Here is a 15,449-nt window from a genome sequence, read left to right as displayed (position 1 = left end):
CACAGGCTTTACTTTTCAAAGCTGGTCAGGATCCACTCCACTGCTGCTGCTGGTCTTGGTGCTCTGCCATGGTACTGACATCTCCAAAATGCTAGGGGCTCTGCTGCAGCTGGGTTGCACATTCACCAATAGCTTTTCCTGGGCTCTCTTCTTAGTGCCCAGCCTCAGCTCCTCTCCATGAACCCTTCAATCCTGAGCCTCCATCTGCGGCCTCTGATGGCCTCACAGTGCCGAGCCTCAGCTGCTTTTCGCGATCCCTCATGCCTCAAGCCCAGTACCGCCTGGGTGACTCTTACACATTATAAAGTCTGGCTGCCAACATGAGGTACAACTAAGGTCACCTCAAACACGGCTTCTGTGTGCAGACTCTGAGGAAATATTTCCCAAAAGATTTCACTTCAGTGATGGTGGTCTCTTCTTAGTCACTGCTAATAATTTAGCTCCATTGGCCACCATCAATTGTCCCAGCAAAGCAAAGGTTTTATTTCAGAGGTTCTGGTCTCTTGTTAATCACAGTCTATATTCTTCAGTGTCAGCTGACCAGTACCTCAGATTCTCAATTCAAAGTAGCAAATAGCCTTGACAGAGCCCTTAAGGGAAGTTCACCAAGCTTTGAAAACCCAAAGTTCCAAAGTCCTTCCACAAGTTCCCCCAAAAACAACATGGTCAGGTCTCACATCACAGCAGTACTCCAGGGTCCTGGTATCAATTTGTCCTAGTTATACTTTCTACTGTGATGAGGAGCTTGAGGCGGAAAGGGTGTATTTGGGTTATGTTTCCATATCACTGTTTATTGAAGAAAGTCAGGATAGTGTAGAAGTTAGGTCTGGTTCTACCTCCCAGCTCCTTGAAAAAGACTCAGACTCAAAATAAATTTATACGTACCTTGACCATATAGCTAGGTTCTTGTCTGAATAGATCATAACTTAAATTAACCCATTTACTCTAATCTATATTCTGCCACATGGCTGGTTACCTGTGCTTAGGTACCATCTTGGTACATCTTCCCAAATGAATCTTCCACACCTCACACTATCCCAGAATTCTTTCTGCCTCCCAGATGTGCCACCTCCTATTTCTTGCATAAGCCACAGGCCTTCAGATTTACTATTGACAGGTGCCACATCTATATACAAGATAGTCTCTCTATAGGTCAGGAACTCAAGTGGGGCGGAACCTGGAGGTGTGAGCTGATGCAGAGGCTGTGCACTGGTTTGCTCCTCATGAGAAATTATTCTCCTCTCTGATGACACTAGCGTGTGTCTGTCCAGCACAAATATAAAAACATTGAGACAGAAATATTGAATCCTATGTAGTATTTGATTAGTGTGTGTGTGTGTGTGTGTGTGTGTGTGTGTGTGTGCGCGCGCACGTGCAAGTTCATGTGCCTGTGTAAGTGGAGGACAAAAGAGTGTATCCTCTATCATTCTCCGCCTGGTCCTTTGAGGCAGCATCTCTCCCTGAACCTGGGATTCATGTTTTCTTGGCTAGGCTGTAAGCCAGCAAGCACTAGTGATCTTCCTGTCTCCAGTTCCTCTGGAGCTGGGGTTTGGCACGAACCAGATGCTATCTTGTTCAACAGTGCTGGAATCCAAACTCCATCCTCAGTATGGTGCAGCAAATACCCTTAAGGACCAGACCATCTCTCAAGCTCCTTCTTTAATTATTGAGGGAATCTAGAAGAATAGTTGTTCTTACTTGAAGCAAAAGTACATCATTCGAAGCTTCTGTGTCAAGAACATATCTGATGTGATTGAGAATTCAGAGCTAAGTATCTGAGTGTCAGAGCATGTGCTTCTGTAAGGTGTGGTAGGTGAACCATGATAGGTCTCAAAGGATTGGCTTCTGGATAGCAGTAGTTTGGGTTGATCTCCTATTTTTTGCTGTTGATAAGAGCAACATGACACAAAGACCATGGCCAACCTGTTTCCTTCTGTTGGCCTTTAACTGTATTAATGTTTGTGATTCATTTTCAAAGGAGAACCTGACAGCCAGAATGCTGAAGGACACTTTGTCTGACCTCTCAGATCTGTGTGACAGTCCCCTTAGCTTCTCTGGCAAGTACTCATGCCTTCATTAGCCTTCATGGTTGTTCCTTTCCAGTAGGGGCTCTTCTGGCTATAAGTGCAGGCCTTTCCCCTTTCCCCCTCTCTTCCTATTTCTTTCTTCTTGCTTTGTCTTCCTTCAATGGTGTCTTACTTTTCTGTTGCTGTTACCATGACCAAGGCAACTTAAAAAAGAAAGCATTTATATCAATAAGAGAGAGAGAGAGAGAGAGAGAGAGAGAGAGAGAGAGAGAGAGAGAGAGAGAGAGAGAATGTATTCACTAACTGGGAATGACATGGGCTTTTGAAACCTCAAAGCTCACCCAAAGTGGTACATCTCCAACAAGGCCACACCTCCTGATCCTTCCCAAACACTTCTACCAACTGGAAACAAATCATTCAAATCTATGCGCCTGTCAGGGCCATTCTCATTCACACCAGCACAGACAGTTTAGTTGAGCTTGATCATTATAATTACAACCTCTGTCTATAGGCTAATCTCTGAATCTGTCTGTAGTAAACTTGTGACTTACTCAAAGTAGCAACTTACTTGATGTTTAAATTGTAGAAATTTTACAGCAAGAGTTTGAAATCTCTTTCCAATCAATTATACTATGATTGATAAAGCAGAGGTGGAGGCTTTATGGATGTCTTGTTAGCTCAGTGTCATGCCATTAATCATTCCTGGCATAATTGAGCCTACTGCTTGTCTCCTGACTTCTTTTTGCAGTTTGCCACAGCTTAACTAGCCTCATATGATGTATTAGGAATACAGTAGAAACTTTCCTAATAAGAAGCGTGATGCTCTGGTAAGGTCACTACTGCCTTGCATAGCCTTTAATTTTTGTCTGTCTGTAGTTTAATCCCACAAAAGACTTGGTACCCTTGAAGCTGGCTGAAGCTAGTTTAGAAGCTTTGATGTTTGATTTCCTCCAGATGAATTTGTAAAGGGAAACCAACTTTACCCAGGAGGGAATTCTCCAGTTGATTTGTTTAAGTTATACACATGCATTTTTTAAACAGAACTCTGGGTTTGAAAGTACTTAAAAGCTTTGGTGAGTTTTTATCCCTTTTGAGCATGGTAAAGGATTATAACAGTATTAGGTTAGATTTAGAGATTTGAATATCTGTCAGTTCTGTGAAGTCTATTATGACAGTTTGGGGTGGGGTCATGTCAGGGTAACATGAAGGCTGAGAGGAGGGTGTTGGTTTTTCTTTTTTCTTTCTTTTTTGTTTCTTCTGTGCATTATCTTGATGCTATACATAAAACACACAAAAAGAACATTCCAGAAGATAAAGAGGACACATTTCTGACAAGTCATTTTTATGGGCAAACACTTTAAGTCTATTTGTCTTTCAAGTAGTCGTGTATACTGAAGAATACACGGCTGCTATTAAAAGGACGGCTCTGCAGGCTTCACAGTGATGGCAGGGTCCCTCGGCCTGACAGCTTCAGCTCTTCAGGGACTGTGCAGGACACAGTGTCTGCAGAGTAAGGCAAATCCCCGGCTTGGACAAACTTGCTTCAGGTATAAATGAAGCGAGCAGATGAGCCTTCTCCCCTCCATCCAAGGCAACCGCCCCTCTGGGATGATGTAGTGTGCATGGTTTGTGAGCTGTTGCTGAATACACCCTGTAGCCAACTGCCAATGGAGTAAAAAGGTAGAGACGGACAATGTGCTTTTATTTGATCCTTTCTCTCCAGCTTTGACTTTATCCTTGATAATGTTGGTGGATCTACTGAAACATGGGCTCTAAATTTTCTCAAGAAGTGGTCAGGAGCCACCTATGTGACTCTGGTGACTCCTTTCCTCCTGAACATGGACCGACTGGGCATTGCTGATGGCATGTTGCAGACAGGAGTCACCGTGGGTACAAAGGCACTGAAGGTAGGGAGGCAAATCTTGATTGGTGGGAGTGAGCAGGTGCTCATTGGGAACTGGTTTGCCACTTGGCCACTTTCTCTTCTCTTAGAGCCAGCATACCATGGTCTGTGGACTCAAAAAGCAGGGTTCAAATTCTGACCTCTGTGTAGAAGCTGTGTGACCTTGAGCTTATTACTTAACTGTTTTCAAAGCCCAGTGTCTGCCCATAGGGGAGGTTGCTAATCTGTGTACTTTATGCTGCTGTAAGCATTAAATAAGGCCATCCATGTGAAGAGCGGCGTCCAGGGCCTCGGAAATAAATGCAGTTTGGGATTAGCTGTTATTACTTCTCTTGATTCCATTGGGTACACCTTCTGCTTCCTTCCTGCCTGAACACAAAGGCTTGCCTCCTCAGCAGCCTGAAAGCATGCAGAATCCTTGTATATAAAGGTAGAGATTTTTCTGAGGCAGTTTCTGGCTGCTGTACCCATGGCAGCAGTAGGATATTCTACCGGTTCCCAGAGGCCCTCGAACCTCCAGAGGTCTGTGGGGTTCACAGCCGTATGGAAATTGTTTGCTTCAGAGCTGTGAAGGCTGCTGGTCTCTAGCCTTTGCTGATGTCATCTCCCCCCGTCCCAACAGTGCTTATGTCTGCTGAGTTACTGTTGACAGGCTGCCACGTCTAGGACTGCATGATGCTCTGACGGACAGACTGAAGGCCACAAGGGACAGAGGCAGTATAATTTCAGGTTGTAAATGAGAGTAGTTCTGCCGTATTGAATGAGAGGTGAAATGGCATACACAATAGAAGAAAATGAAGATAAATAAAGACAAATGTTTGCTTTTTCTTGAGACAGGTTTCTTTCTTTGAAGCTTCTTTATTCCTGTCAGAGTTAGAAACGGAAAACAACCTGTAGTGACTCATATTCCTAAAGCAGTTTTAAATGTAATAAGTCTCTTTCGGCTTCCTGCAAACTTCAGTGGGGAATGCCTGGGGCTCTGGGCCCTGACTCGTTGTAGGGAAGCAGTTCCGAGCATAGGACTGTTTGGACTGTCATGTACGGAAAGCTTCCTGTCACATCGGAAGCCGCCTGAGCTTCATGGATACGTCGTGTTCATTTGCTCATCCCGTAAACGCTGTGGAGTGTCTGCTCTCCGTCAGTCACTTGAAGGGAAAGAGGTTCATCTGTCTTGGTCATGCAGGAAATGTGTGTAGTTAGCTGCAGTTAACAGGTCTAATTTCCTACACACTTACCATGATCATTTCTTCCTTTTAGCATCTCTGGCAAGGAGTCCATTACAGATGGGCCTTCTTCATGGCCAGCGGTCCATATCTGGATGAAATTGCAGAACTGGTGGATGCAGGAAAGGTAGGTCCACCCAGAAACCCTTTTCCTGGTAACCGTGTGTCAGCACTCCTCCTGTGCTCCATCCTCCAGGCCTCATCCCCAGAGCACAGCAGCAGGAGGGGGGGAGCTGTGTGTTGTTTCTGTTGCCATAGGGCTCGTGGGGCGACTGCTTAATGTGTACAGTAACTCACCCTGTTTCGTCTACCGCCTTGGGACAAGAGACAAGCCAGGGAGGGGCATTCTGTCATAGTTAGCAAGTCTCAGAGCTGGTATCTGAGCTGGGTGGCCAGTATTTTGGTAATGATCCTTGAAAGGTGGCACCCTCTGCACAGAGAGAAGGTACGCCCAGCTTCTCAGGAAACCTGAGTTCATCAGCTGCCTCAGTGATGGTGAGGCATTTTCAGGTAACAGGGAGAACAGTATTGGATGTAAATCCCCAGTACCTGGGTGTGAAGTAGTTCCCCAGGATTCCAGTCCCAGGTTAGTGTGCACTAAACATGGACACAATTCAGAAGAGTGCGGGCACTGAGGACGGGCCTGAGCAGAGACAACAGCCACTGCTGCTCTTTGTTGCTGCCACCTGGCCTGTTGGGACTTCATGGAAAACAGATATTGCCATTTTGTCCTATTGCCAGTGTCCTTTACCTTACAGAAGCTCTTTGTTTCATGAGGTCCCATTTATCAACTGTTAGCTTAGTCTTAGCCATCAGTGTTCAGTTTGGGAAGTTTCTCCCGTGCTAGTGAGTTCAAGGCCATTTCTCACTTTCTCTTCTATTAGACTTGGTGTACCTGGTTTTATTTTGAGGTTCTTGCTCCACTTGGACGTGAGCTTTATGCGGAGTGATAATTATGGATCAATTTGCATTCTTCTACATGCAGAACTCCAGTTAGACCAGCACCATTTGTTGAAGATGCTTTCTTTTTTTCCATTGTGTGGTTTTGGCTTCTTTGTCAAAGATCAAAGAGACTTTGTGTCTGTAGGTGTGTGGGTTTATTTCCTGGTCTTAGATTCTATTCCATTGATCGACCTGTCTGTCTCTGTACCAACACCATGCAGTTTTTATCACTATTGCTCTGTAATACAGCCTGAGATCAGGGATGGTGATTCCCCCAGAAGTTCTTTTATTGTTGAGAATTGTTTTCTCTATCAATTTTTTTTTTGTTTTTGTTTTTCTATATGAAGTTGAGGATTGTTCTTTCTGTGTCTGTGAAGAATTGTGTTCGAATTTTGATGGGAATTGCATTGAATTTGTAGATTGCTTTTGGTAAGGTAGCTATTTTTAACTGTGTTAATCCTACCAATCCATGAGCATGGGAGATCTTTCCATCTTCTGAGATCTTCAGTTTCTTTCCCTAGGGACTTGAAGTTCTCATACAGGTATTTTTCTTGCTTGGTTAGTGTTACACCAAGATATTTTATATATTTATGGCTGTTGTGAATGGTGTTGTTTCCCTAATTTCTTTCTCAGCCCATTTATCATTTGTATAAAGGAAGGCTACTGATTTGTTTGAGTTAATTTTATATCTAGCCACTTTGCTCAAGTTGTTTCTCAGCTGTAGGAGCTTCCCCTCCCTCCTCTCTTCCCTGCCCCCTCTCTGTCCTCTCCCCTGGATCCTGAGTGGCTAATTTTCAGCCATTTAGGTTAGTGTGTTCAGTTCTGTTGTAGCCAAGACATGGTAGCCCGCAGTAGCTCATGGACTTCTCAGGGTTGGTGTGTCCTGAGTAGAGACAGCCTTGCATTTATACGTATAAGACTCGCCACATCCCCTCTGTACCTTGCTTTACTGCAACCAAGAAAGGGACCGTTGCTGAATATGTGTGTTGTGAAGCACCAGGATGGCAGAGGACTCTGTCATAGGAGGGCGTGATGGTGGTGTTTTTGTGATGTCTGCTCACGTTGCCCACTTGCTTGTCATGTTCTTTTGTATTCAAAACATCAGGACTTTGTCTCTACTTGGAAATTGCTATTTACCCAACAGAGATGAGAGGTGATTTGTATATATGTACCAGTTAAATTTGGCAGATAACCAGTAGAACAGCTCAAAAGGGACAGAGAGAGAAAGAAGATGCCTTTGATGTGAGCCTGGAGGAGGCCTGGTCTGTCTCCATCCTGCTCAGGCTGCCAAGCTCGGGACTTGTTTTGGTGGGTAAGAGCACTAGGCACAGGGAGGTCAGGCGTCACCTTTCTGCTTGGAGGTGAATGTGAGCAGTCACTGCCTGTGAATACTGGGAAACTGAAGGGAGTAACGACAGACCTTGAAAACTGCCAGCAGGGAGTTGGAGAGATGGCTCAGTGGTTAAGAGCACTGGCTGCTCTTCCAGAGGTCCTGAGTTCAATTCCCAGCAACCACATTGTGGTTCACAACCATCTGTAATGAGATCTGATGCCCTCTTCTGTCTGAATATAGCTACAGTGTACTCATATATAAATAAATAAATCTTTTTTAAAAAGAAAATTCCCATCAGAAGAGACTTGCTCAGCTGAACAAGGACATTTCAGTTCTTCAAAGCTCTGAGGAGTGCTTAATGACTCTGGCTAGCAGTCTCGTCGTGAGAGAGGAGTTATACTTGCTGTTTGTGATGTTGGCCAACTGCTCTGGGGTTTTAGATAAATATATTCATAAGGTTCAAAACTGCAAGTTGAGTTTATTTCAAATAACTGTCTTTGACTGCATCCCTTGGTCACTGAGGTTTAGATAAAATCAGCAATGCTATTTCCTGAAAAATCTCAAAGGCATCTATTTGAACAGGACAGGACAAGTAAGTAATGAGTCTGGGATCTGAGCTAGGTGGCCAGTATTTTGGTAATGATCTTTGAAAGGTGGCACCCTCTGCACAGAGAGAAGGTGCTCCCAGGTTCTCCGGAAACCTGCTGGAGCTGCCTCAGTGATGGTGATAGAGAGGACAGTACTGGATCTGAATGGACCTGACAGTAATATTCCTGCGAGCAATGAATTGTTTCTCACTTTCCCTTTTGTTTTAAACACCCTTCTTCCTTATTTCATATTAGGGTTAAAATGTCTGTCAGTGTCTATTCTGCAAATAGCTGTGTTAATATTCCTCTGCACAGGTGTGCCAGTGTTTATTTGATCTTTCACAACAGTGCTTCAGCGGACAGTCCAGCTTTGTTTTAAGTACTAACTGAATATATTCGTTCCAGTTCTGGGAAATGCAATTACTGAGCACCAAGTATTCTGATAAATAGTAAGACAGCAGCTTTGGAAACCCAGTGGTTAGTGTTTGCCGTGTCTCTGTGGCCCCTCTCTCCACTCCTGTGCCCTCTGGCCCTTTGCCTTGTTTCACCTCAGGACTGACTTGTTCTGGAAACCTGCGGACGAAAACCTGGTGCTAGTCACCTGTAACTTGATCTTTCCTGGTTAAAATCACGTCTGGGGCTGAGGAAGTAGCTTATTGGGTGAAGTGCTTGCTGCGAGGCATCTGCAGCAGCCACACAAAGAGGAGGCGTGGTGGCACATGCCTGCAGACTCAGCACTGGGAAGCAGAGATTGGAGGCTCCCAGAGGTTTGCTGGCCAGTCAGTCTAGCCAATCAGTGAACTCCAGGTTCAGTGAGACCCTGCCTAAAAATAAAGTGGCGTGGCCTCCGTGTATACACATGGTGCATGTGTACAAAGACCACCTCCTCACACACAAGCGTCTGACTTAGGTCTTACAATGGAGTCTTGTCAGCCCTGTGTGCACCAGCAAGCCTGGAGAAGATGCAGATGACAGTCCCACGGTACTGAGGAGTCAGGCGGACAGCACTGTCCCTGCACTCTGACTTTGCTTCCTGGCAGGTGGCATTCTGTAAATATTTTTGTCATTAGACTCCTCTGCCTTGAATGTGCCACCATTCTCAAGCCCAAGTGATAAGGAGATGACATCACTGGACTGTGACCCTGAGGCTTTCTCTCATAGTAGGATTTTGTATATACATTTTTTGTAGTCACACGTAATTTGGGTCTAGATTTTAAGACTGATATAATACTTTCAGTGGCTTAGTCAGGGACTAGAATAATATAGTCAGTGAGCTAAATCCAATCATAGATCTGTTTTTTTAATGTCCCTTAAGCTAAGGATGGCTTTTATATTTTAAAATAATTTAAAACTTTTATTACTTATTTTATGTGTGTGTGTGTGTGGCCTGTGTGTTGTGTGCATGTATGTGTGTGTTACATGTGTGTTTAGGTGTTAGTGTCGTGTGTGTGTGTGTGTGTGTGTGTGTGTGTTCATATGTTCACAGGTATAAATGCACATGGTGGCCAGAGAACAAAATTGGTGAAAGGTCCCAGCCTGCTGTGGGTGGGTTGAACCTGGGACCTCTGGAAGAACAACTGGTTCTCCTAACAGATGAGCCATTTCTCTACCCCACCCCCATCCCCCAAAACAAGGCAACAAACAAAAACTCTGCAGATCATGTGTGGCCCATAGCATTGTTCACTAATTAGTTTATTACTGAAAGGCTTTTAAGCAGTAGTCTGGTGGCTCATTCAATGCCAAGTAGGACAACTGCCATGAGTTCAAAACCAGCCTGAGCTGTAAGACCTTGTCTTCAAAAAAAAAGAAAAGAAAAGAAAAAGGAGTTGAAAGTTTCCTAATCCTCAAGGAGAAGAACAGGAAGGAGCCTGTGCTGGTGGCAGAGAGCACCCTGTGCTGGTGGCAGAGGAGCCTGTGCTGGTGGCAGATGGCAGATGGCAGAGAGTGGCCTTCCCTGTTAGCGCTTCCTCTTCTGCAGCTGCTCCCACAGCCGAGGGACCCGGGCTCTCTGACATCACTGCTCTGAAGGAGCCTCACAGGCAGGGCTGCGGCCCGAGTGCAGGGAGCGGCTTCTGAAAGCCCACCTTGGGCCTGCTGGGTCCATTGGCATCGTGTCCTGAGCACAGCAAGCATCTCCTACTAAACCATTGGTAAATGGTTTTTAGTTGGGATTGAGAAAGCTGTAGCAAAAAGTAAGCCATGTTTATACCATTGGTTAGCGTAGGTTAGAAAGAGAGACCTTGATACCCTTCCACTGTCCTCAGTAGGCAGCTTCTGGGAAGAATGACACTGTATTGGGAATAACACTTACTTATACTTGCATATATATATATACACACACATTAGCTTCTGATAGAAGTAAAGCACCACAAACATTATGGTAACACACATTTATTATTTTATAATCTTGAACGTCAGTAGTCTAAGATGGTCTGAGATCGGCTTTATTCTTCTAAAGATCCTACTTTAGATCAACAGGTTTTACTCTGTTGACCCAAGGTGACCAGCTCTGGGTACCTTTAACCTAATCACATCTGCAGAGCACTTACTGCCACAAGCTTAGGGAACTGGGGTGTGAGTGTTCTGGGTGGGGCTGGTGTTCTGCTTGATGTAGTGCACATGAATCCTGGAATATTAGTTGCTCTTGGAGAGGGAAGCTAGACGGCCAGAGACCAAGTATGGAAGGAAGGCGCTTTATTTCCTTATCGTTTCTGCTGCATATTTAAACGCCTGTTCGTCTTGAGCTCCTAGCTCAAATGATGCTGTCACTTGAGCCCCCGGAGGTGCCGGATAACAGATTTGTGCCACCTAAGTCCCATTGACTGATTTAGTGATGGATTCATTGAGACAAGGTCTGGTCTCACTATGTAGCCCTGACTGGCCTAGAACCCTCTCTATAGATGAGGCTAGTGTCCAAATCACAGATGAAAAGCCTGGGCCACACCGAGCCCCTGTAGCCTTTTGTATATCCTTACCTGCATACTTATATTCCTCATTCAGTTTTTGTTTGTTTGTGTTTTGAGACAGGGTCCCGGCTGTCCTGGAGCTCACTCATTATGTAGATCTGGCTGTCCTCAGACTCACAGAGATCCAGGCTTCTGAATGATTAAAGGCGTACACCACTATGCCTGCCTATGACACTTTTAAACCCCTTTAATGTTGTTGTACTTAATGCTCATAGGTCTCTTCAGAATTCTAGTTGACCATTCAAGCTTGGCTGAGCAGTGACATAATCTGCCCAGAGTTTATGCCTTTGTTTTTGTTGCCATCAGAAGAGCTCCCATGTGACCACATTCACTGAGGACTCCGCTGTACTGTTTTGTGTTTGCTGTGAGCAGTCACCTCCCCATCAGCACTGTCCACTGGAGCAAATGCCTCTCCACTGGTCGGTAGGCAGCCACCGAAGCACTCACCACTGAGCATTAGATTATGGTTGGTGCTCCCGGGAGACCGACCTTTGCACTTTAGTTCCTCACTTGATTCAGTGTCACCAGTCATGTGTCTAGAGGCCACCGCAGTAGACACGTAGCTTTGTGTGGCCGAGCTACCGTAGCAGTAGACAGTGATCCAAGTCTCAAGCTTTGTACTGCAGCTGGATCCTGCTCCACTGGAAGACTGTGGCAGTCTGAGGCTGGATCCTGACAACCACTAGGAAAGGGTTAGCTTACCTGAAACCCCAGCGAGGTGCTTCTGGGATCCTTTGATTTTATTGTCTGTCTGTGTGTTTTATTGTCTTTTAGACATGGTTCCAGGTATCACTACAGATCCCAGGCTGGCCTTGAGTCCATAAGCCCTCACATCTAGCCGCTGGCTTCGTAGTCACATACTGTGATCACCGTGCCTGGCTTTTCTGACTTTTATTCCCAAACTCTTGGAATTGTTTCCTCCCCTTGCCTGACTGGAAGGGCTGCTTCAAGGATGCTCTCCTGATGGGTACGTCTGTTCTCTTAGAGCACAGCTTCACCCACCATTCCGCTCCTCTAACGCTGCTTTCCCTTAAACAAAACTCCCCTCTCCCTGTGGTCTTCTGATCCCCGGAGACTGAACCACCTTCCTCCTGGACGTTGACAGGCCTGAGAAGTCCTGGACTAACAGAAACTGGGTGTGGCCATTCCGAGATGGCTCTGGGACTATGGTTCTGGTGGCATTCACAGGGATGTGGATTTGGACTCAGGTCAGGAGCTCTTGGGTCTTCCTGGATGTCTGCCATCCTCATGTACCTTGTGATATCTGCAGTGTCTGTGCCTAGGGGCTGTGCCTGCAGAAGACAAGGCTGCGGAGCTGAGGGGAGAGAGAACAGCTGACCCCCAAGACCCTTCATGTCATTTAGCAGTATGGTCAAGGACTCCAGGTTCTCACTCTGGCTGTGCATAGACCACTGGAACGCTCCGTTTCAGCTTCCTGTTCTAAATGCTCAGACACCCATCCCCTGTGGCTCTTCCTTAGTCACCATATTGAAAGGATACCAGGCAGCAAGTGCTAGATCCTGGGTCCTGTTTAAGGCAGGGAAGGTGTGCTCAGGAGACCCCACACGTGGCTCCCACACTGAGTAAGGGCTGCTGCTGTGCTGTGAGCCTTGGGTGTGTGGGGTGCCTGCCTGCTTTATAACAGGGCTCCCCTTGCCAAGTGCACTACAGCAGTGTCATCACATAATGCCCCACTCGCTGTGAGTGACCTTTCTCTCCCCTCTGGAGTTAACTCTGATCCCTTTGTCTTCTGAGGTCCAGCGCGGGCACCGCCGCATTATGCTGCTCACCTCCCCGTACTGTCACATATTCGGCCAGTGGGGGCATTTGCTTGACTGTAGTTTGAAAGCCTCTTTTTTCCTCATTGTCATTTACAGGAATTGCTAAATGACTCACTATGCCATGGTCAGCCCTCTGCGGCTCTTTGTCACAAAGGGCCTGCCCGGTCAGATTAAAGCGCGCAGCCACCGCGAGCGCCCGGTCAGCAGGTCGGCTTCTGTGGCTCTGGCAGTGAGGTCCGGAGGGGACTCTGGTTTGTGTGCCTGCTCTAGCCGAGTGCTTTGCAGGCATAGTGAGCTTTGTCGGATGGAGGGATATGTGGATGTGGTGTCTGGTGTATACATAAAACAAAAGGGCAGAGACTCTCTCAGAACTTAACTCAGAGCATATTCTATTCCCCGCCCCCAGAGTGCAATTGCGTGGTACCCAGAGGCACTGGAGAGAGGCTTCCATGCACTTGTAGGTCAGCCATTTACCAACTAAACGACACTAGGTAAACGGTGTCGCGGGAGCTCTAAGGGGAGTGATGGGTTTAGGTTTCATGTGGAACACAAAACAGCCCAAGTGCCTTTTTTTCTCTAATGACAGAAGGCAGCTCAGCTCAGCCCTTAGTGTGCTTCTGCGGTACTGTGGAAGGGTCTGTGGCCCTACTCAGTGCTGGCAGTCATCAGTTAGTGACACCCTCCATAAGCAGTCTCCCACATCGTCTGCCATTTTGGGGGGCTGGACACAGGCTTTAGAGACCAGCTCTTCAGATGACGTATGGAAGGAAGGTTAGGGTTCAGGTTGTGATAACTCACTGTAACCCCTGGCACCTTTCCGCTCCTTCCTGGTGAGAAGGTGAAAAGCATCAGATGGTAGTGACCGGCCTGAGCAGTGGTAGTGACACTAGTCAAGTCCTGCCACTCAGCACAGTGACTCAGCTCTGTGCCCCAGAGTGTCAGAAGAAAGGAGTGACACATATCTGGAAGGTATGTAACTTGGGGAGTTCTTCTAACAGTGAGGGTGCTTCCCACTCTTGTGACTCTGGGCTTGCAGACTTGCGGGTGCAGAAGAATCTTCAGCTCTTGGGAGTATGTGGTCCCTGAGCTCTGAAAGTCACATCAGAGGAAATTGCATCGGATGCATCTGAGTATCTTAAACCATCATCTGAAGGAAGAGCCTCACTTAGGCTCTGAGTCAGGGTGTGCCTGTAGCAGCTGATCCTTGTCAGGGGAGCTGTGAGAAGCAGTCCAGGGAGGTGTCCAGTGGACAGTGACTGTCTGCTAGACATTGGGAGGAGGAGTTCAGGTGGCTTCTCCATAGAGAGAGGGTGTTGCTGGGACCTGCTCTCAGGAGGTTCTGTAGTACTGAGGGAGACACTGTGAAGAGCCAGCAGTACCCAGGCCCTCTGAGGTGGCTGGGCTGGCGTTCCTATCCTGTACGTGGTAAGCACTGTGCTGCTGCTGAGTAGAATTCCCAAGGCCCAGAGAGCTCACACAGCTCCTGCTTCCTACTGCCCTGCTTTCTACTTTAGTGACTTAACCAAGCACCCACTACATGTCCATGTTAGAGATGTATAAGTGTGCAGATGTATACAATACACATCGGTATTATAGATGTATAACGTTGTCTATGCACAGATACTTTCTGCTCTGACTAAATATATATGCAGATGTTTAAGACTAGAAAACAAGCTATGCTTGTGTGCACTTCCTGTACAGTAGGGAACATGTCAGAGACTTGTACTCAGCACATGTAAGCACATGGTTTGAGAAGGGCTCGGTGGTTTGCAGAGCAGCTCACAAGGAGAGCACACTGCCGGTGAAGGATAGAAAGGGCTGAGAGGCCCGGGATGCAGGTGTGCAGATGAGAGGCTAACAGACCATAGCATACAGAGTTAGAAAGTAACAGAGGATGGCTCCATAGAATAGTGTTTGCCAAGCAAATCGGATGCTGACTTCATTCACCAGAACTCAGGGCAGAAGGAATAGATATTTTATGTGCACTAGTGTTTTGCCTAATTTATGTTTATGTGTGGGTGTCGGAGCCCCTGAAATGTGGGTACTTAAAATTGAACTCAGGACCTCTGGAATAGCTGCCAGTGCTCTTAACTGCTGAGCCATCTCTCTAGTCCCATGTGTAGGAAGGATAAGAGAGAACTGACTCCTAAAAGTCTTCTGATTTGTGCATGTACCAGACAGCACATTTGTCATACCACACACACACACACACACACACACACACACAACCACACAACCACACACTCTAATGAATATAATAGAATGTTCAGAAAGTAGAAACTTCATGCAACAGGAAGGCCAAGGCTAGGGTGTAGTGTCTTGGAATGCCAGGTTTGAGAGTCGTGGCAGGGCTTCTGAGCAGGAGTGACAGTGTTACAGAGTGGGGTGAGGTGGAGCAAAGGTGAAATGGTGGGTAAGACTGGAGAGGTGAGGTGGAAGGAGGAGAAGCTGGGAGGCTGGCGCCCCTGATGCAGCCTTGAGGGACCTCTGCAGACTCTCTGCTTGGAAAGAGTAGCTTTCATCATCAACCATTGGTCTCTTCTTGTGTTTTGTAGATTCGGCCAGTTATTGAACAGACCTTTCCTTTTTCGGAAGTCCCAGAAGCCTTCCTGAAGGTGGAAAGAGGCCACGCCCGGGGAAAGACTGTTGTTAACGTGGTTTAAATAAATATGTGTGTGTCAGCCACA

The 15,449-nt window shown here is 46.5% G+C and overlaps 1 protein-coding gene across 1 annotated transcript in view; it reads left to right on the top strand.

Annotated features, from left to right (window-relative positions):
- RTN4IP1 (reticulon 4 interacting protein 1) overlaps window positions 1-15,449 on the top strand; it is a 40,871-nt gene extending 25,422 nt beyond the window's left edge. Inside the window, exons 7-9 of the mRNA XM_080937667.1 lie at window positions 3,751-3,934; window positions 5,188-5,280; window positions 15,318-15,449. Of these exons, the coding sequence (XP_080793793.1) occupies window positions 3,751-3,934; window positions 5,188-5,280; window positions 15,318-15,425 (385 nt within the window). The 3' untranslated portion in view covers window positions 15,426-15,449. The remainder of the gene's footprint in view (window positions 1-3,750; window positions 3,935-5,187; window positions 5,281-15,317) is intronic.

The sequence above is a fragment of the Micromys minutus genome (assembly GCF_963924665.1).
Source record: "Micromys minutus genome assembly, chromosome: 25".
Lineage (NCBI taxonomy): Eukaryota > Metazoa > Chordata > Mammalia > Rodentia > Muridae > Micromys > Micromys minutus.
The sequence above is the reverse complement of the archived record's forward strand: the minus strand, read 5'-3'. Positions and strand labels throughout refer to the sequence as shown.